Genomic DNA, 22,635 nt, shown 5'->3' with positions numbered 1-22,635 from the left:
GAATCATCATCACCAAAGGGTAAAGCAACCCCATCTTGACCAGGCAAGTGACATTTTGCATAACTTTTCCTTGTCTTTTTGCAGAAATTACGGTCTTTTATTAGGAGAACCTCTTTAATAATAAGTTGTATTTAATAAATATTAAATATTTAACTGCAAACCTAGACAGAAGAAAGGTAGGTAGTGCTTAAATTGCAATTTGTTCTTACACTTTTTTGGCTAATGATACATTTGGTAAATAGTGGTCATGATTCATTACATTATTACGGTATGTTGTGCCCAGCGAGGAATCTTCATATTTTACTTGTTGCTTTGTTGGAACCATGGAAAGCCGCTTCCATGTGAACTTTCCATATTGAATTATGAATAGCTGCAGACAGGAAATCAAGCCAATGAACACAGTCTGAACACTTCACAGGCCTAGGAGAACAAGCTGGATAATTAATACTATATAGAAAGTTGTCATTTAATGTCATTACTTAGAAAATCATATTTATCAGAGAGATTGGGAGTGTATGAAAGAAAAAAAAACACATTCAATACATCTCTGAAATATATGCATATTTCTCCATGTTTTGTCCCTGCAAAAAAAATACCTGTTGATCCTGCTAGAAATCCAGAGCACTCCTAACCAGGGATGAGCCCTAGTTGAGTCTGAACTCAGTCCGAACCCCATTCTGCAGATGCCGGTGTCGCATGTCTGAAACCTTGCTGGCCCAATAAGTTGGTCAATGTAATTGATCAAGTATGGCCATGTGCCCATTTTAGGTCAGTGGTGTCACAAGCATCCCTACCTCTCCTGTGCATGTAAATGTCCCAGCTGCAGATAATTGGGCTGGTGGGAATGTAATCATGTGACAGATTCCTTTTGGGTTCTTCTCAACTGGATTCAGACCAAACCCAGCTCATCCCTACTCCTAACTTCCTGTGTGAGCTGACAACTCTGTCTCTGCTGCACTGAAATCCCAACCGGTGTTGTTGGCTTTGCATGAATTATGTCCTTATGTCTACAGTCCACCTTCTCCTTGTGTTACAGAGTTGTGGCGAGGAGAGGTGTTATGTATTCCACAAGAGAGAACTGGGAAAGACTGATAATGCTGCTTGGGATGTCAGCATATGCACTGTGTTGTCAGCTTGAACAGGTAGTAATAGCAACTCCAGACAAATAAACAGTAGGGATGGGTTTTTATTGCTGTCTGTATCCCCTTTTGGGAAGAGTTAGATCGACCATACACAGTACGAATCTTGGGCGGTTTCACTAGGATCAAATCGAGATTTGATTGGAGATTTGAGCCGTTAATGGGCCGGCTTAATGTACCAAGTTGATTGATTAACTTGGGTACAACCAGCCTGTCAGATTCTCTTGCAATTATTGCTAGTGCCTGCTATAGCCGCTAGCAATAATCACTGTCTTTACCAGGCCAGGATGGCTTCCCCTGCCCTCCCACTGAGAAAAGACAATTGCCCGGCAGGAGGTATTCCCGCATCAACACTGTCTGAGGTTATCGACAGCAATAGAATATATAGGTTGTGACTATTAATTATATTAAAAAATATTGTTGTAGTCATACTTCCACAAGCCTATCCCCAACCCCCCCTCCCCCACAGTGAAATGTTCAGATTTTGCATGTTTTCTTGGACACTTTATCTACAGCTGTTTTCAGTTACCTTCATCTGTCTTCAAAATGTTCACACGATGTTCCATGCGTCTACAAAGCAACAAGCAAAACCTACGTCTATCCCAGTGGGCACATTAAAAGTTACTAAAGAGTCAGTCCATCCAAAAGTAATCGGTGGAACCTAGTGGGTTGAGCCAGCCCTTATCTTTTATAGTTCTTAGACAGTCCAACAGTTAGATCTCCCAGCCACAATTCCTTTCTGTATTCCGTATATTCTTGCTTAACTTTGCATGTTCTGTACCCCGTATTCCCTGTAATATAAAATGAATACATAATCTAACAAGGAGAGTGGGAATGCCTCATAATGGCCACAGGAGGTTTTCAAGGGGTATGAAAAAATGTCAGGTAGTTTAACCCCCCCACATATACCCCAAACTGAAATATTCTTTGGGGTGGATTGGCCTTTTTAACATATAAGGGGACATGACAGGTTATACATTCTCTTTACGTCAGGGGTGCCCAACCTTAAAAGGCCGAGGGCCACTTAAGCGACTTAGTAACCAGCCGTGGGCCACAATGAGCGGAGTGGGTAGATGACAGGTCTGTGTTGCATATGCAAAGCAGACACGGGCACAGCCCAATCTACTCTATGGGCCCTCTGATCCAATCAGATGAAAGATGACAGATCCACTATTTTTTTGGAGATCGGATTGGAGGTAGGCAGGTGTAAAACTAACAAAAGTCTGTTTACATCTGCCACTCCATAGAGGTAAATTGAGGGTCCGATTGGGTCAGACCAATCATGTGAAAGGGGCCTAAGGCTGCTTTTACACTGATGGTCTGCAGTCTTACACTGATGGTCTGCCGGTTAGCTGCACTTTGCCATAGATGTCTATTATATCCTGCAGGTGCGGTGCACTTTCTGAAAAGCTGCTTGCTTCTTCGGCTTCATTTACAACACTGATGCTCTCGGATGGCAGGTCGGCAACCTGCAATCTGGGCTTGCCAACCAGCCATCCCAGAGCAGGAGGTCGTGGGCCACATCAGAGGACTCCGCAGGCCACTGGTTGGGCACCCCTGCTTTACATGGTTGATTATTTTGTTTCCCTCCTCTACAGTATAAAAATTGCCAGAATAGTGGAGTTGCACACTGGCATGAAACACTGGTCTGTATAATTTGTAGCCATTAATATGTCTTATTTCAGTTCCAATTAAAATAAATGCTTGGATAAAATTCCTAGTTGAAGATAAGGTCAATATAACAGCATTAAAAACACAAATGAATAACTGGCAGTCAACAGTACAGCCTGGGAATTCATAACTGGCACTTATTCAAGATCCAGCTTGAGATGTCATCGTATTTTTGCTTTTACTATCAGTGAATACTACCTCCTGTTTATTTGTGTATAGTACTCATTTATATAGCACTTGTTCACCTTTTTTCTTGTTACAGGTCAGTCGGATCCAGACAGTCCTCGCTATAAGTATAACTTTATCGCTGATGTGGTGGAGAAGATTGCGCCAGCTGTTGTGCATATTGAGCTGTTTCGAATGTAAATGTCAGCCATGTCGTGTTATACAACATAGTTCAAATGGGGTTGTACTAACCATTCTTACACAGGATGCATTTAGTAACCATATGGAAAAAGTTAACCTTAACAATGTATATGTTGTGTGTAAATAATATTTGGTATGTACAGTGCATGCTTTTTGTGTGTTTATAAAGAAAAAAATCGTAGAGCTATTCATCCTGTGAAACTGCATGTACAGCCATTCTGTGTAGATGAGGGCAACATTTTAAGTTATTAGTCCTATTTTCTTCAGGTTGTATGTTATTTATTCATATAAAATAGTGTGAATTATTTGGTTACTAGCTCTTCTCTATTGGCCATAATTTAATGCAGTCTTTCTCAACTTTTTTTGACATGGAGAAACACTTGAAACAATTTTCAGGTCTCAGGGAACCCCTTCTAAAAATTACTTAATTTACAGCTCACGGTGCGATAGCATAAGCAGTAAGCTGGGATATAAGAATTAATACAGAAATAAGAAATGTGGCATAGTTCACATATTTGGCAACCATGAATTTTCAGCAGTAACAATAAATGTAATCAATAAAATTAAATAAACAGTTTTTTTGGCCAGAAAAGAAATTCAGAAAATTGTTTTCTTTCCCTGGTGGTCAGTGGAAAAGTCACCCTTACATTGGTGATCATTCAATAACAGGCCCTGTAGATTGGTGGGGGACGCAATGCCTTACATTGGGGGTCAGTAGGAGGGCTCTTTTACACTGTGAGAGAAGGGCCTCATTACACCCTATTTGGAAAGAATGCTCCTTAAATTTGTAGAAGAAGGGAGTGGGGGGATATGGGATTATTGCGGTGCCAGCAAATAGAAACCAAAACACAGTAGATGTATAAAAATAAACAGTATTTATTGGTTACACAAAGATAAAATATGTTCGAGCATGTAAACAGAGCAATAGAGACGTGGGAGCAAAACAGAGATACAGATCAAAGATCAGGTCTACCCAACTAGTTTCGCCAGTCACTGGCTTCGTCAGGGATTTATGACAGCTGCTGGCAGGGACGCTGATGTACCTGTTTGAAGTTCCCTCGGATTGGGTAATCTCCTTGTCAATTGGAGCAGTTGCCTTCGCATTACCTTTTGGCTCTGCTCTGTAACCAGTCCATTTGGAAGTAATCTACACACTTTAACGGCAATCAGTCCAGCGTCCTTGCATTTTCCTTTCCTTTTCTTTAATTGGCAGTCCCTTTAGTTGCGGCTTTGGGTCTCTGGATCTGTACCCGTTTTCAGGGGGTTCCTGTTAAGTTCGCATGTGGAGCATAGGAGCCACTCACTGAGATGGTCAAGTCATAAATCCCCTGACGAAGCCATTGACTGGCGAAACTAGTTGAGTAGACCTGATCTTTGATCTGTATCTCTGTTTTGCTCCCACGTCTCTATTGCTCTGTTTACATGCTCGAACATATTTTATCTTTTTGTAACCAATAAATACTTTTTATTTTTATACATCTACTGTGTTTTGGTTTCTATTTGCTGGCACTGCAATGATCCCATATCCCCCCACTCCCTTCTTCTATTTAAATTAAGGAATGAGGTGCCGTATTTTTATTTAGGACTCTCGACCACCAACCCCCCACTTTTCTTTAAATTGGTAGTCAGTTGAAAGAATGCTCCCCTTACAAAAAAAGCAGTAGTGTCAGTACATAGTTACATAGTTACATAGTTACATAGTTAGTCAGGTTGAAAAAAGACACAAGTCCATCCAGTTCAACCACAAAAAAAATAAACAAACAAAATAAAAAACACAATACAATCCCATACACCCAACTCCATACCCACAGTTGATCCAGAGGAAGGCAAAAAACCCCAGCAGAGCATGATCCAATTTGCTACAGCAGGGGAAAAAATTCCTTCCTGATCCCCCGAGAGGCAATCGGATTTACCCTGGATCAACTTTACCTACAAATCTTAGTACTCAGTTATTTTATGTACATTTAGGAAAGAATCCAGGCCTTTCTTAAAGCAATCTACTGAGCTGGCCAGAACCACCTCTGGAGGGAGTCTGTTCCACATTTTCACAGCTCTTACTGTGAAAAAACCTTTCCGTATTTGGAGGTGAAATCTCTTTTCCTCTAGACGTAAAGAGTGCCCCCTTGTCCTCAGTGTTGACCGTAAAGTGAATAACTCAACACCAAGTACACTGTATGGACCTCTTATATATTTGTACATGTTGATCATATCCCCCCTAATTCTCCTCTTCTCAAGAGTGAATAGATTTAGTTCTTCTAATCTTTCCTCATAGCTGAGCTCCTCCATGCCTCTTATCAGTTTGGTTGCTCTTCTCTGCACTTTCTCCAGTTCTCCGATATCCTTTTTGAGAACTGGTGCCCAAAACTGAACTGCATATTCCAGATGAGGTCTTACTAATGATTTGTACAGGGGCAAAATTATATCTCTGTCTCTGGAGTCCATACCTCTCTTAATACAAGAAAGGACTTTGCTCGCTTTGGAAACCGCAGCTTGGCATTGCATGCCATTATTGAGCTTATGATCAACAGTAGTAACTTATCTGAAAGGCAGAGACTCTGGAGGAACCCTAGAGTTCCACAGAACCCTTGTTAAGAAAAACTGTTGTAATATGTTACTTGTGTATTATGGTGTGATCTCCTCTTCTTACAACCAGTTCTTGTGTCCAGGTTAAATTTCTTTGGAAAGCGTGAAGTCCCCTCAGCCAGCGGATCAGGCTTCATTGTCTCAGAAGATGGGTTAATTCTTACTAATGCCCATGTGGTGACAAACAAGCAAAGGCTGAAAGTGGAGAGGAGTGATGGGTCCACATATGATGCCAAAATAATAGATGTGGATGAAAAAGCTGATATTGCCCTCATTAAAATCAAGCCAAAGGTATTGCACGTCTTTTGTACTCTTCTGCACTGTTACCCTTGAACCTACCTTCACCCAGCATCAAAAATTCAGTGTCATTTGGTATCTGACACACCGGATCCCCTCTCTCTGCAAAGGAAATCCAGTGCAAACATTTATGGCTATGATAGTTTGCAAATCTGTTACAAATTTCAGGTATCCAATTTGTAGAGTTTAATAATTACTAAATAAGTCCATGGTAAATATGAAATCTATTCAATAAATACACCTAATATAAGCCTGCATCTTTGCTTAGTCTTTGATGATAAAGCTTAATGTTGTCAGATTCACTGGTGAATGTGAATGTTGCTTTTACTTAGGCTGCATTCACACCTGAGCGTTGGGCTTTTGAGTGTTTTTTTTTTTGCCATTTTTTCGAGTGTATGTAGTTTTTTGAGAGTTTGTGTACATCTTTTTTGAGCTTTGACGGTTTTTGATTAGCCATTAGAGAAAAATATCTGCTCCATCATTTGTTGCTATGTTTTTCACCCTTTTTCATTGACTTTTATTTATTTATTAATTGTTTTACTTTATTTTTGCAAAGGGTTAAGAATTAAGGTTTAAAGGTTAGGGGTTCATTTATTTATTATTTATTTACTTTTTATTTTGATTTCGGGTTAGGGGTTAATATTAGTATTTGGGTTTATTATTAGGGTTAGGGGTTAATATTGGGGTTAAGGGTTGGGGTTAGGGTTTTCTTTTATTATTATTTATTTATTTCATTATTTATTATCATATATTTTCATTTGATGCATTTGAGCAGAAAAATGCTCATAAATGCACAACAAACACAAATACAATGCTCAGAATGCTTGAATCAAGTGTTTCCATGCATTTCTGTGGAACAAAAAACGCTTAAAAATATACTATGCCGCGTACACACGACCATTTTTAATGGTCTAGAAAAAACATTTTTAAATGCCGAAAAACAGTCGTGTGTACGCGGCCGCATACACATGACCGTTTTTCGGCATGTAAAAAATTTCAATTTTTTTTTTATCTTATTAAAAACGATCGTGTGTGGGCTCCAGAGCATTTTTCACAACGTAAAAAATGGGCATTAAAAATTTAGAACATGCTCTTAATGTTCACGTCGTTTTTAACGTTGTTTTTAACATTGTAAAAAATGGTTGTGTGTGGGCTTTAACGACGTGAATAATCCGCGCATGCGCAGAAGCAAGTTATGAGATGGGAGCGCTCGTTCTGGTAAAACTAGTGTTTGTAATGGAGATAGCACATTCATCACGCTGTAACCGACTGAAAAGCGCGAATCGTCTTTTACTAACACAAAATCAGCAAAAGCAGCCCCAAGGGTGGCACCATCCGAATGGAACTTCCCCTTTATAGTGCTGTCGTACGTGTTGTACGTCACCGCGCTTTTCTAGAGCATTTATTTTCACGATCGTGTGTAGGCAAGGCCGGTTTAACTATAATCTGGTTGAAAAAAACGTTGTTTTTTTCTAGATAATTAAAAATGGTCATGTGTACGCGGCATTAGAGTTACATGATTTGACTGGTCTGAACAGCAGTGAAACCTTGCTTCCTGCTCCAGGAAAATAGATGTTTTTTCAAAATATGACTGATGTTGGCTATATATTCGTATTTTTGGAACATTTTTAGCAGCTGTTGATTATAGACTTGACTGAATAGAGTTGAATGGCCCACAGAAATGTTTGGTTTGATTGTTTTTCCTGATTTCAGTCGATTAACCCTTCCATCGACAGGTTCGTACACCGTACGGACCTAACGGCGGGGGGTATTGCACACAATTCAGCGGCTGCAGCCAACCGGATTGTGTGTGAATCTGACAAGCAGACTCCTGCCGCCTGATTGCTCTCACACACCCCAGCACACTCCCGCAATGCTAACCTGGCTCCGCTTGCCCATCGGTGGGCCTGAGACAATCATGGCGGGTATCGGCGTGTAGAGGGGAAGGAGAAGAGTGGATACATGTTCGCTCTCCTCCCCTTCTTGCAGTGACCTGAAAAGCGACGTCTCTGACGTCACTTCCCGGTCACGTTCTCTGTGTGGATTTTAGACCATGCATATCTCAATAAAGAGAACCTGTCACCAAAAAATCATCACAAAAGGGACTGTTTGTCCCTTATGTGATGATTTTAATTGATTCGTCTGGTTCTGGTGGTGTGCTTCACACAAATTCTCAACATTCCCCCGTTTGCTTTCCCCCCCTCTCTCTTCTATATGATTCAGGGATGGAGACACACAAACTCTACAGCAGTCGTTGCCTCATATAAAGTCCCTACATGAACACCTATGTGTCTATGTTTTCTAATTAGAGAGAATGGACACGACATATAGGTAGAATAACAGCTCTGGGTCACTGCTGCTCTTATGGCTAAGGTCCAGTGCTGAAGGGTAGAATGGGTCACCTTCTGTATTGTGCATAAGAAGTATAGATGCGAGTGTTGTAATTGGATATATGCAGTAAATGAAAGATATTGAGTACCCCTGTCAAATTACACGTGTTGGTAATTTTCTTACTGAAAAAAAGCTCTGCTGGTGACAAACTCACAGAGGATATATTTCTCCAAATTCCACTATACCAATAGAATAAGTCTGCTGAATGTGGAAAATAAAAATTTGTTTTCTGATTGTAAGTATTTAGGGAAGCTGGCCATGAACTTTACAGTTTGATTATACAATCTTTGTTACAATCTCCTTTAAAATGTATCAAAAACTCTGTAATGTGAGGGTCTATATATAGTCAGGAAGGTCCCACCAAATTTGATGCTGAATCTGAAGGAAATTCTGCAGTAAGACAGTAATATGTACTACCGGCTTTTACTTTCCTGTTGGCAGGCAGCATAGACTCCAAACAATTAACAATAATTCTATTCTAGCAGGAATTCTTTTGACTCCCTCTTTTGCATGCATTAAATATTTGAGATCTTCCAACAGATTTTCAATCATATTTGAGTCGGGGGGAATTTTAAGGCCAATCCAAAACTTATATTTCACTTCTTGAAGCATTTCAAGGTTGATTTGTGTTTTGGATTATTAGCCCACAGAAATGTATCTTCTCCTATTAGGTTCAGTTTCATCACTGATTGTGGGACATAAGCCTCCATGATTTATTGATGCTTAGTAGTTTCAATTATTCCATGTGCCTTTACAGTAATAAATGTGCCACTGGGTGTCACACATCTAACTATTGGAAAAGTGTTATTTTCTTCAAACGATTCTTCTTTTTTTCCTCCAAATCCACTTTTGGCAATTAAAGCCTGTGTTCCATTTCCCTTTTACCAGGCCACAGCACTTGGCTTATTAAGGCTTTGTATTGCATACTTCATATATCATAGTGCTACATTTGTTACAAGATATTTTGCCAGTGAAGTGAAGAGTTTTAGTGGAATAATTTCTGTGCAAAAAAAATAACTTATTTTGAAAAATGTACTTTTCAAAATGTTCATGGTGGTAAAAGCTAGACAAAGGTGTTGATTGGAGAAGACATGGATCAAGGCATTGGGCAAAAAGATTTCAAACCTTGTACATCTCTATTCATGTCTTGGACAACTAACATCTGTCTTAACATGATACATGACATATGTTAAATTTAGGTGTAAGTAAAGCAAAAACTTATTTTTTAGATTAGGAAAGAGTTATGCCTCGTACACACGATCAGTTTTCCCCAAAAAGAAAAGTGTGATGTGAGGTTTTTTTCAGGAATTCCGACCGTGTGTATGCTCTATCACACTTTTTCTGTCGGAATTCTGGCCAAGAAAAGATTGAGAGCAGGATCTCAATTGTTCGTGACAGGAAGAATTCCTGTTGCGAATCGCGTTAGTCTGTATGCAATTACCATGCGCAAAAAAACATGCATGCTCAGAATCAAGCAGAAGAGCCGAGCTGTCTATTGAACTTCATTGATCTCGGCTCGTCGTACGTGTTGTACGTCACCACGTTCTTGACGTTCAGAATTTTAGACAAGTTTAGTGTGACTGTGTGTATGCAAGACAAATTTCAGCCGTTTTCCTGCCGAAAAAAACCCCCATGGTTTTCCTGTTGGAAAAACTGATCGTGTTACAAACCCATGCCAGTTTATTGTTTACTGTCTGTGTACCATTAGTGAAGTTTCCTTTCGCTTCATATCCCAGAGACGGAACAAGAAAATTATGGGAACTCTCCCAAGGAGTGTGGATTTTCCTTCTTAGACAGTTGTCCCTGGAACAAGGAAGACTGGAAGACTTCCGCTTACCTCTTGTTCTGGCAACAACTCTAAAATTTTGAATGTTCCCTCACGTACTTTATTGATGGCAGTGGTCACCAGGACAAATAAGGTGATGACTCTTCCCCATGAGGACACAGACAGCCACAAAAACAGACGTTCTAACCTACCCCACTATAAAACTAAAAAATAAGTTTTGTCTAGAGATACAGTTTCACCAAGTTAGTTACCCAAGTGGCTAAAAATGCTCAGGTGAAGCCACTTATAACCGGTGAAACATCTTCAACACTGCTAGACAAGTCCAGTTAAATGTGACTTATTACTAATATCTATGACAGATGAAACCCTTTACAGACAGAAATTTTACAGTAAATACCCACTGTAGTCAAATGTAGAATTAAACTGTCTTAACTAATCGATTCTGAGGGCATCACAGCTAACCTGGAAACCCTTCTACCTGTTCAATAAATGGTTTTCTGTTTCAGCAAATATGCAGTAAAAAGAAATTGGTGTGAATGGGAAAGGGAAAAAAATCTTGATTGGTAATGTACTTTTAAGAAACCTGCAAACTGAGAGATGGCAAGTACTATTTTGTTTCTTGGAATTACTAGTGGCTAATGAAAGGCAAAAATCTATCGATGCTCTAGTGTTGTGTGAAGGACTAACGTAGACCATGCCAACTAAGCTTTTTGCAGTAGACCCAAAAGCAGCAAAGCCCTTTAACAATCTTGTATTTAGTACATCTTATTAATGTGATCCTTGACAGTTCCTAGTAGGGTTGTCCCGATACCACTTTTTTGCTTCTGAGCATGCACTCATTACCAGAATCTTACAACATAGTCTACTTACTCCAGACCTGACATTTTGATGAAGCAGGCTTGGCCTAGGAGACCACATTTATCGGGGCAGTACTTTGGTGGTAGCTAAAGGGTCAGTACTGTGTTTCTAAATTCTTGCTTTATTCCACCACTTTTTGTCATGCACATGTCAGATCTGCTCACAGCAGTCTAGTCTGTGACCATAAATTACTGCCATAGAACATCAGTATATCCAATTGAAAATGCTAATAAATTCCACAGCTCACATAGTAAATTTAAGACTTGTGGCTTCAACTATAAAACACTATCCACATTTCAAAGCATTTCTGTTTTACAGGATTAAATCAAGTGGTATACTTTTAAAGTAAACTTTACTTACATTTACATTATACCTTTTACATTTTTGTTTCGTTCAGCAAGTTTTTATTGGGTTTTTTAAAGAACATTTTGTTTCTAAAAAAAAAAAAAAAAAGTATGTCCAACCATAGTACAAAGCATGAGGAATTTGCCTACTACGCAACATGTTATATACTGTACCAAGTACAGAGAGGGAATGCTCTTAAATAAAAGAAGAAGCTGGACTAAGTGGTTCCCACCGTTCATTTTAGGAAAAGGGATAAGATAAAATACAGCACTGACCCTTTAAAAAGGGAGGGGATAAGAAAGAAGTAAATGTTGGTGCACCAAGTCTGGGTTTTCCTCACCCCCAGAGGAGAGTTAAAGAAAAAAAAAGGGGGAAGAATGAAAAGAAAAAAGTAAGGGGTCCTGTTTTCTTGTTTTCCTTACTTTATATTCATCGGTCAGTAAGTCAGGGCAAAAAAGTGGGTGGTAAAAAAAAAGTCCATGGTTCCCATACCTTCTGAACCTTTAAATTTTTTTTAAATGTAGGCATTTTTTAAGTGATGATGAAAATATGCTCGTAATCAAAAAATGGAAATGATTTCAGTTTGTTAATCACTTCTGGGAGTGTCTAACTACTCTCTGTGCTGTCCCAGCTCCTTTGTCCCTCCCTTCAGTACATTATCTTTTATGTAGCTGCCAAGGGAGAAATGACAGGGAATACTAAAGAGTGATGCCACGTACACACGATAATTTTTCGGCATTAAAAAAAAACAACGTTTTTCGGCATGTAGAAAAAACAAAGTTTTTCCAACTTCATCATTAAAACGACGTTGCCCACACACCATAGTTTTTAAAAAATGCTCTAGCAAAGCACGGTGACGTGCAACACATATGACGGCACTATAAAGGGGAAGTTCCATGCGGATGACGCCAACCTTGAGGCTGATTTAGCTGATTCCGTGTTAGTAAAAGATGATTTGCGCTTTTCTGTCTGTTACAGAGTGATGAATGTGCTTACTCCATTATGAACGGTAGTTTTACCAAAACGAGCGCTCCCGTCTCATAACTTGCTTCTGAGCATGCGCAGGTTTTTAATGTCGTTTTAGCCCACACACGATCATGCAATCTATGCATTAAGGTGAAAAAACATCTGATTCTGCCGCCCCCCCCCCCCCCCCCGAGCCCCCGTTATACTTACCTGACCCCTCGAAAGTCCAGCGCGATCCAGATATCCTCTTCGCCGCTCAGCCTGGCCGCTGATTGGCTAGAGCGGATGGATTGAAAGCAGAGCAGCCATTGGCTGGCGCTGCTGTAAATCACATCCAGTGACGCGGCGGGCCGAGTGATACAGTGAGCGGCTATGGCCGCTCGCTGTATCACGGGAGCACACCCACAATTAGTGACCACCATGCGAGCTCTCGCATGACTGTGGTGACTAATTGCGGGGAGGACCAGAGACACCCGCCGAGGGACCCCAGAAGACATGGATCGGGGGCACTCTGTGCAAAACGAACTGCACAGTGGAGGTAAGTATAACATGTTTGTTATTTAAAAAAAAATTCCTTTAGTGACCGTTTAATGTCTTGTAAAGGACAGACATATGGAAACACATAATAATTGCGTGCATTTCCCTAAATTTTCATGATTATACAGTTTATTTTTCTAATGCATGCATGGTTTATTCCACATTTGTAAATTACTCGTTTAGGTTTATAAATAAGTAGACAGATTTATTTCAACATGTGGGGACACAGCTGTGAATGATTCACTTTGACTCATTCTTAGTTAATATCATTCAGCGGATGCGGATTTTAAGCTTTTGCTTGTACATAAAAACAATTCAAACAAACTGGAGACAATATCTGGCGGACACTCTTCCTAATAAATGCCAAAATCAAAGTGAGCCATCATCAAGGAACCTCCCATGATAATGTTATTGACTTGTCTGGTACTGCAATAAATCAGGGCTGAAACTACAAAGTTCACCACTTCTTGATGTATAAAATGACATCTCTACTCCCATCCAGGTGTCAGCCATTCTGATGAGATTATATGTTTCATGTTTCTAGTATTTAGATGTGTGATTTCTTGTGTGACTCATAGGCATCTGTTTTTTGGCTGGGAGCAATGGCAGTTCTTGGAGAATGGAGATTGACTGTGTGTCCTGAGCCTTTGGCCTTGTGCTGTGCACTTTTGCTTATAAGACTAAAACAAAATGTTGTGGCAAGCAGAGTTATGAGAACAATATGTGTACTTTTTTAGGAGATTTGTATTGCCTGGCAGCAGTAATGTGTGGAATAACAACACCTTTTTCTAATTATTCATTACTTTCAGCAATTTCTTTGATCACTAGAGCCTAAGGCCTTGTACACACGAGAGGATATCCGCTGGAAATGGTCCGCCGGACCGTTTCCAGCGGATAAATCCTCTGGCGGATTTGGATCTGATGGCTGTACACACCATCAGATCGAAATCCCCGCGGAATACATCCGCGGTGACGTGGCCGCGCCGTCGCCGATGACGCAGCGACGTGCGCGACCCTGGAAGGTAATACTTCCACGCATGCGTCGAATCATTACGACGCATGCGAGGGATGGGAGCGGACGGACTGATCCGGTGAGTCTGTACAGACGACCGGATCAGTCCGCTGGACTGGATTCCAGCGGATAGATTTCTTAGCATGCTAAGAAATTTTTATCCACTGGGAATCCGTCGGCTGGATTTTTATCCGCCTGAAAATGTCCGCTAGGCTTTACACACGACCGGATCTATTTGCTGGAACTGATCCACGGATCAATCCCAGCGGATCAATCCGGTCATGTGTACGGGGCCTAATGCTCGCAGGTGAAGGCGGGCTAAAAGCTTGAACATGAACGTACTAAATAGATAAATGGAATATTTTAAAGGTGGTGCATTATGATTATTTGTTGTTTGCCCTTTGAGGGCAAGTATGAGCGATTTTATTACGTTAAGCCTTGTTGTGTCACCATAGGTGTGCACAGTCTATTGCATTACGGTGTGCATCCCTAAGCTCAAACACGCATGCATGTGTATGTGTCTACATATATATGACCTTGGCACATACACATGCATTGTTCTCCCTGCCAGCACAGTGAAAGGGAAGAGCATAAACACTCCTCTTATGGCAGAGTCGGTAAGAGGGAGATCTTTCCCATGTTCCTGCTGCTACACAGAGCGATAACACTAATGCGCATGGGGTGATTAGGGTGTGCCTGGGCACACCCGGTGCGCATGCCTATGTGTGTCACATATCTTGGTACTGTATTGCATACAGGCATGCATTGCATTAATATGACCTGCATGTTTTATTTATTTTTTGCTGGCCTTGGATAACTTGAAATGTTCATGATATAATGACCCGTGAATCCCTTGAGATAATTGTAGTCATAATCAGGGGTCAAGTCCTGGGGAAAAAAGTGTGGGAACTCCCACCCAAAATCCACTCCCCCACCAAAAAAAATAAATGATACGCTCATATGCATAATTACTAAACCGCATGTTTTTTTTTAAGCAAGTTCTTTATAAATCTCTCGATAATTCGCGGCAGACCTCCGCAATGTCTCCTGGGAACAATGACAAAAGCTCCCAGGAGACATTGCGGCATCGAGGAAGTGACGGAATACCCGCACACTACCTGATGAATCCATATACAGGAAGCGGCCGGTAACATAAAGGATTACTAAGGTTCGCCTGCCCCTGACAGTGACTCGATCTGGGCATCGCCGCTTAGTGAAGGATTGGCTCGGGTGGTTTGGCTGCTCTTGTCCTGCAAAGGGAACTGCGTTCCTGCTGAGAAAAAAGTGCAGGAACTCCGTTCCCGCAGGACTTGAGCCCTGGTCATAATAGTGCACTTGAAACAACACAACTGAGTACTACTGTCCATGATACATATTTTATTTCCATCAACAGCTAAACTAGAACCAAAGACAAGAAAACTCACCTATGCTCCAACAATTCGCTGCCCACGAGGCCCCTCACCGTGCCTGCATTTTCTCCCCAGCTTCTTCTCGATGTATCCCCTTCTTCAGTCATTTATCTCTTTTGTCAAATAGAATTCCCATTCATAGTTCAACAGTTTTCCTTTCCTGAGTATTTTTTAAATCCCTTTAGAAACTAAAAACATCCACGACTTCTAGAATGGTCAAGCTTCGAGAAATGATGTCCCACAAGTGTGCCATAATAATCATCTTCTTTGTGTTGCATTTTCTACAGGGGAAGCTGCCTGTGCTGCAATTGGGTCGATCAGAAGATCTCCGGCCTGGTGAGTTTGTTGTGGCCATTGGAAGTCCATTCTCTTTGCAGAATACAGTCACAACAGGTATTGTGAGCACGGCACAACGTGGTGGGAAAGAACTGGGCCTAAAAAACTCTGATATGGAATACATCCAAACTGATGCTATCATAAATGTGAGTGCCTCATAGTTATTGCACCTCCTTAGTATTTGCCATAACATGCTAATCATGAGTCTGAAAATAGTTTTATTCCTTTTTTTTGTAATATACGTTAGTGATTTTATTGTAACCTGACAAATGCGTGGCTCTTTACATTTTCACTCCTAGTTCAAGGAAAACCAATTCTATATATTCCTATGTAAATAGCAGTACATAGTAATAGGCTCCTACACAAATAAACAGTTTGTTTTCCCTTTCTTGCACTTTTGCATATCCACTGGCTGTGGTGCCCCCTGGCCAACCTCTCCACATCTGGAACTCACATGACAATGATATGTTCAGCCTCGCCCCATTTTATTTATGTAATGCCCTGTACACACGATCAGTTTGTCTGATGAAAACGGACCGATGGACCATTTTCATCGGACTAACCGATCGTGTGTGGGCCCCATCGTTTTTTTGTCTCATCGGTGAAAAAAAATAGAACCTGTTTTAAATTTTTCTTATGGTTAAAAAAACGATAGAAAAAAAACAACATCGTCTGTGGGGAAATCCATCGGTCAAAAATCTACGCATGCTCAGAATCAAGTCGACGGATGCTCGGAAGCATTGAACTTAATTTTTCTCAGCACGTTGTTGTGTTTTACGTCACCGCGTTGGACACGATCGGATTTTTAACCATTGGTGTGTAGACAAGACTGATGAAAGTCAGCTTCATCGGATATCTGATGAAAAAATCCATTGGTCCGTTTTCATCAGACAAACCGATCGTGTGTACAGGGCATTACGTCTCTTTATTTATTACCTCATTTAGTACAGCTTGTGTCCCTAACTGGCATTGCCACCAGCACCAATGCCATTACTTCTGTAACTTTACCAACTCCATAGGCCCAATCATAGATCTGATACAGCTGATATGTTTTATGCAAAAGCACCAGTTTTCAGTATTATTATATTTACTGTGAGGTTATAATTTATTGTTATAGCAGTCCAAGAGGTGACAGCGCCAAAGAACAGTCTGACAACTTAGGTTTATTATTTTGGTGCCACTCTGGACATCAGTACAAACCTGCAGGGAATTCAACAACGAAGAGGGTGCAGGGGCTGTAAAGAGGAGTCACAAAACTAGATTGCGTAACATGCATCCTTCTTTCTCTGAGGACAGCTGACCTGTGGACTGTATAATGAATTCCAAATTAGTCTGCTGACCTTAAAAACAGAAAAGGAGGTATATTTCCACAATTCAATGGATATATTGATTGGCAAAAGATCAAACTTGTAAAAAAAACTCATACTGGCGAGTGCCTAAATCCACTGAAACTACTTAGCTGCAATACTCTATTTGGTACCCAATGTTTTCTGAAGTCTAATAATGACAACTTTGTAAATAAAGACAAATTCAAGGTGGTTTAAAATATGGTGTTAACTGCTATCATAATATCAGATAGCTGGTGACAAGGCAGAATTAGTCCAAATAAATGTTGACAGTCGTGTGCCTCTATATACAGTACTTTTGAGTTAGCATCTGAAAAACATATCTATCTGTCTGAATGCTCTAAAACAGTGGTTCTCAACCTGAGGGTCGGGACCCCCTCGGGGGTCGAATGGCACTTTGCCAGGGGTCACCGAATCCTGGGCTGTTCCTGAAGCCCGCACCACTCTCCTAGCCTTTTTGCGACCGAGCCAAAAACACAGTGAGTAACACTACCTGTGATTAGACTTGCCATTAAAAGTCCCCACTACGGTTCTCAGATCAGCACATGACCTTGATCAAGAGCACCCAAGTTGGCTGATCATAACTCCCCCCAGCATTGCTACTGATCCCAACTCCCCGCCAGCACTGCCACTGATCCCACCCCTCACCAGCACTGCCACTGATCCCACCCCTCACCAGCACTGCCACTGATCCCACCCCTCACCAGCACTGCCACTGATCCCACCCCTCACCAGCACAGCCACTGATCCCACCCCTCACCAGCACTGCCGCTCATCTCATTCCCTCCACCAAGGAGTAAGAGAAGGAATACAAATAGAGAATACATGGAAAGGAGAGACAAAGAAGGGGAGGAACAAAGAAAAAAGGGAGAGAAAGACTAGGATGGGGAGAAAAAAAAACAAGAAATTGGGATATAGAGAGATAAAAGGGAAAGAAAGGAGAACAAAGAGAAAGAGTGGTACAGCCTAAAATGTACCATAAAGGGTTTTAATACTGTACGAGTGGAAGGGACCCAGGGAGCGCTAAATGCCGTGGGCTAGGGGCGCAAATTACTTGGCCTGCCTTGGGTCCTGACAACCTACGCTATTAAAATAATTTTGCTGTTAGGGGTCCCCACAACTTTGGAAAATGTATCAAGGGGTCACGGCACTAGCACGGTTGAGAACCACTGCTCTAAAAGAAGATAAGTAGGTAATAACCGGGACAGCACTAACTGTAAGTGTTTGTTTGTCTTTCAGTATGGAAACTCAGGAGGACCTCTTGTGAACTTGGTAAGAGCTCATGTCCTCCCTGCCTGCAGGTACTGATTCTATGTGTAGAGTCATGATGTGCTGTCAGAACACATTGACTGATAGAGCCTGGCAGAAGGTTAGCTGTACTGACATTACATTACTGTATGACTCAGATCTGCGGTTGGCAAAACTTTCAGAGGGTGGTGGTGTTACTGACTGACTAACCCTTGAAACACATGTAAAAGTTCAATAGATCTAAACTTTGTGAACGTTTAGTCACTGGGGGAAATTAAAGTTTCCAGCCCACTGACATGGCGATAATTTTAGAAGTAAATCCGGACAGGAAATCATCATGCGTTGGAAGTATTGCAACTTTTTTAGTTTGAAGGCAGAAAATAAAGATTAATGGAGTAAAATGATTACCTCTGATGGGATGACAAACTTAAACAAACATTGCAAGCCCTGTGCTTCTCCACAACCACCATCTGTATTTTCCTTCTTACGGCTCCTACCTTTATTCCCGCCATGAAGCTGTTTTTCTTAGGTTTGCACCTATCTGATTCAGAATTCCCTTTATGTCTGCATTATTATTCGTATGTCTTATGTCTGCATTATTATTCTCTTAATTTATGCTTTCTGTTCTGTCTTTCTTCTTGACTGTCACTCATTTGATTTCCATGATATGGCACCCTTCTAGCGTAGGATGCTAGGCAAATTTTGTTTTTGTTTCCCGCTTTCCCCTGCTTCTGGAAGAAGATTCTGGAACACGAGGCTGGGAGAGGCAAATGACCAGACGGAATATTTACTATGCCCTTGCCAATTCCTGGAATTGAGTGTCCAGAAGGAGATTAGGGAGCTGATAAATGGTCTGGATGCCCTGGCAGCCTGTGGACAAAACGTGTCCGAAGCCCTGTTTTTTCGGGCTCATTTTACCCTTGCTTCGGCTTCAACACACATTAAAGCGCCTACCGCTTCAATGTGCTTTTTCAATGTGTTTTCGATGCTTCGGTGGTGCTTCAATGATGCTTCTGCGATGCTTTGGTAGTGCTTTGATAATGCTTCGTGGTGCTTCAAGCAAGCTTTGTCATAGACTTCTATGGAGGCTTTTAAGATGCTTTGAAGCGCCACTAAATTGACATGGTATATAATTTCTGAACTGAAGCCAAAGCAAAGTAAAATCAAGGTGTAAACAGGACTGTAAGCTAATCATGTTATTTAGTGACAGGGGCTTTTACTTGCGCTCAGAGAGCTTTAAAAAAGCCTGTCCGAAGCCATGTTTTGAAGAAAGTTTAAACTAGCCCTAATGAAGCTTGGCAGATGCCCTGTGTATGTTAATAACTCATACATTCAATTTCTCCAAAACAAAGCTAAGCTAAAGTTGAATCAAGTCCCTCAAAAGCTGCAGGTGTTTCAATTCAAACTTTGCCATAGACATCTATGTAGGCTTTGAAGATGTTTTGAAGCACCACTAAAGTGACATGGGGTAAAAAATTTAAGGCGAAGCTGAAGCAAAGCAAAACAAAGCAAGGTGTAAACAGGACTGTAAGCTAACCATTTTATTTAGTGACTTTGACTGGCCTTCAGAGAGCTTTACCAAAGCTTGGCCGAAGCCTTGTTTTGAAGTGTAAATGAACCCTAAAGCGATGAATGGACATTTTAGGAGTTATGCCTCCATACTTACAGCCCTAGTTGCTTTACAAGGCGAGCAGTTGCAATCACTTTAAGGACCATTCTCACTTGACACAATGTATAAATCATCCATTTAATTCTTGCATGCCACAACCATGCTTGGGACATGTTTAACGTTTCTACCATTAAGGAGTGCTCTGGAAGTTGATAATTTGCAAGCTGTACCTAGAAATGTTGTTTCCATCAAGCGGGACAGTGTTTCCTTTCCTCGCTGCTTGCCAACCACACTTAATTAACCGGCATTTTCCTCTTTTCACCACAGGACGGTGAAGTGGTCGGAATAAACACTCTGAAAGTCACTGCTGGAATCTCATTTGCTATCCCATCTGATAAAATACGCAAATTTCTCGCTGAGTCACACAGCAGGCAATCCGCAGGTAAATGTGAAGCCGCTATCTATGTGTGCTTATGTGTGAATAGTTGCCTTTTGATCATCCCAGAATAGACAGAGCATGCCAGCCTGCCCACTTACTGGCTTGTGGCTTAAATGTAAATAAACCAATGGGCAGGCTTATTAAAGGGTGTTATTAACATGGTGCCTATCAATAACAGTCCCACACACGTTGTAACCTATCATTTTGGTGCAAACAGCCATGTCAGATCAGCACTTTGTCCACAGAATATACCAACTGATGTTTAGACACTAAATCCACAAGCAAATGAATAGGTGGATTTAGTGCTAACCTGTCTAATTTTATTGATGAACCCAACTTGCAGCCATCAGAGTAGTATTAAATCCTCAAGTCTTTTTTATCTTAACGCACTCAGCAGAATAAAATAAACATCAACCAGTAAAATCTTTGTTAAAATCTTTGTTAAAAATCTTACCCAAGAACTTGCAGTTGACAACTTTCATTGCGGTTGCTTCCCTGAATTTCCAGTTTTTACAATAAAGAGTTAACAGTGGACAGTGCAGTCTGGAGTTGGTCTATTAGTTTAGAGAAGGGAGGAGGGAGGAGCAGGAGAGTGCCTTTGAATACTAGGCTATGTGATCTAAGAAGTGTGTGTGTGCCGCTCATTCTCGGTGGTGAAGGGGTATGTAATCAATGCTTCCGCAGTTGCTGCTAGAGTGCTAACAGGGGATGGAACCCGTCCTGGTTTCTATAAGGCTTCAAAGAACATTGGGGTGGCCCCTAACAGTCGCACATCTTGGATTTCTGAAGTGGTGAATAGAGTGGCAACCTCAGCCTGGATTCCATGGAATGCGACTTTTAGGGGCCACCCCATTATTCTTTGAATACTAGGCTATGTGGCAGTGTGTTTCTATTGGTGCAATGTATAAGGAGACATACACTATATTACCAAAAGTATTAAGACACCTGCCTTTACGCGCACATGAATGTTAATGGCATCCCAGTCTTAGTCTGTAGGGTTCAATATTGAGTTGGCCCGCCCTTTGCAGCTTTAACAGCCTCAACTCGTCTGGGAAGGCTGTCCACAAGGTTTAGGTGTGTGTGTCTATGGGAGTGTTTGGCCATTCTTCCAGAAGAGCATTTGTGAGGTCAGGCACCTGATGTTTGATAAGAAGGCCTGGCACGCAGTCTCCGCTCTAATTCATCCCAAAGGTGTTCTATCGGGTTGAGGTCAAGACAGGCCAGTCAAGTTCCTGGATGTGATGATACTAGCTCCGCCCGACATGTTTTGTCACAAGGGGCATCGCCAAGAGGCCAATGTTGTATGTTGTTAGTATTGTACTGCTAGTGTTTATTTGCTTTTAAAGAAATAGCACAACACTTTCTATGTAAAGTAGGGAAGTGTTGGACCCTCTGTCAAGTTTTATTGCAGTTAATTTTCCCATTGGGAAGATTCACCCTCTCCATTTGTACTGGTGACCAGTGGCAACCCGTCCATAAGAGACGCAGGGGCGACACCCCCTTAATTCATGCGCCCGGCCCCTAATCTACATGCAGGGTGACAGACGCATGGATTTCATAATGTTTTTTTGTTTATTTTAAAGCACATGAACTCTAACTGGCTTCAAAAAAGGGTGGGCTCGGGGGGCGCAGCACACTGTGCCCTGAAGCCACCCAGTGACAATAGTGAAATTATATTCAATTGTCTTCCTGATTTTCATCCCGGCCAGGGAGACCGCCGCCTTTCCATCCGTCTCCCGCAGTTAGGGTGGGGGGCTTGGGGATGGGGGTCTGGGATTTCCGCCTTTCTCTCCATCTGACATGCAGTTGGGGGGGGGGCACAAATTCAAAACACAAATTGTATAATGCAAGGCTTTCTCCCTGGTGTGGAGTGTTGTGCTCGCCCCCTCCCTTTGACTACAGGAGAGTCAGGATGCCCACTAACACGCAGCTCCTTTCTCTATCTGCAACGTAGAGAGCGTCCTGACTCTCCTGTAGCCTAAGGGAGGGGGCGAGCATGACACTCCACACCAGGGAGAAAGCCTTGCATTATACAATTTGTGTTTTGAATTTTTGCCTGGCTACTCTCAGGATCAGCAAACTGTAATAGGGCTGACTGTCCCACTGACCGCCCTACAGTTCAGATATAATTTTACTTCAGTTTCTTATTATGTGTTTTCTAACTGGAGTCTATTTTGCAGGTCAGGGAATTAAGAAGAAAAAGTACTTGGGTATAAGGATGCTGTCACTGAGTCCTGGGTGAGATAAACAATTACACAATACCTTTTTAGGGGGACATTTTGTATGATTCTTTTATT

The 22,635-nt window shown here is 41.4% G+C and overlaps 1 protein-coding gene across 1 annotated transcript in view; it reads left to right on the top strand.

Annotated features, from left to right (window-relative positions):
- HTRA1 (HtrA serine peptidase 1) overlaps positions 1-22,635 on the top strand; it is a 42,237-nt gene that overhangs the window by 4,282 nt on the left and 15,320 nt on the right. Inside the window, exons 3-8 of the mRNA XM_040361942.1 lie at positions 3,073-3,172; positions 5,843-6,050; positions 15,648-15,842; positions 18,282-18,314; positions 20,227-20,341; positions 22,519-22,576. Of these exons, the coding sequence (XP_040217876.1) occupies positions 3,073-3,172; positions 5,843-6,050; positions 15,648-15,842; positions 18,282-18,314; positions 20,227-20,341; positions 22,519-22,576 (709 nt within the window). The remainder of the gene's footprint in view (positions 1-3,072; positions 3,173-5,842; positions 6,051-15,647; positions 15,843-18,281; positions 18,315-20,226; positions 20,342-22,518; positions 22,577-22,635) is intronic.

The sequence above is a fragment of the Rana temporaria genome, chromosome 8 (assembly GCF_905171775.1).
Source record: "Rana temporaria chromosome 8, aRanTem1.1, whole genome shotgun sequence".
Lineage (NCBI taxonomy): Eukaryota > Metazoa > Chordata > Amphibia > Anura > Ranidae > Rana > Rana temporaria.
Note: the sequence above shows the minus strand (reverse complement) of the source record. Positions and strands in the feature narration are given on the sequence as shown.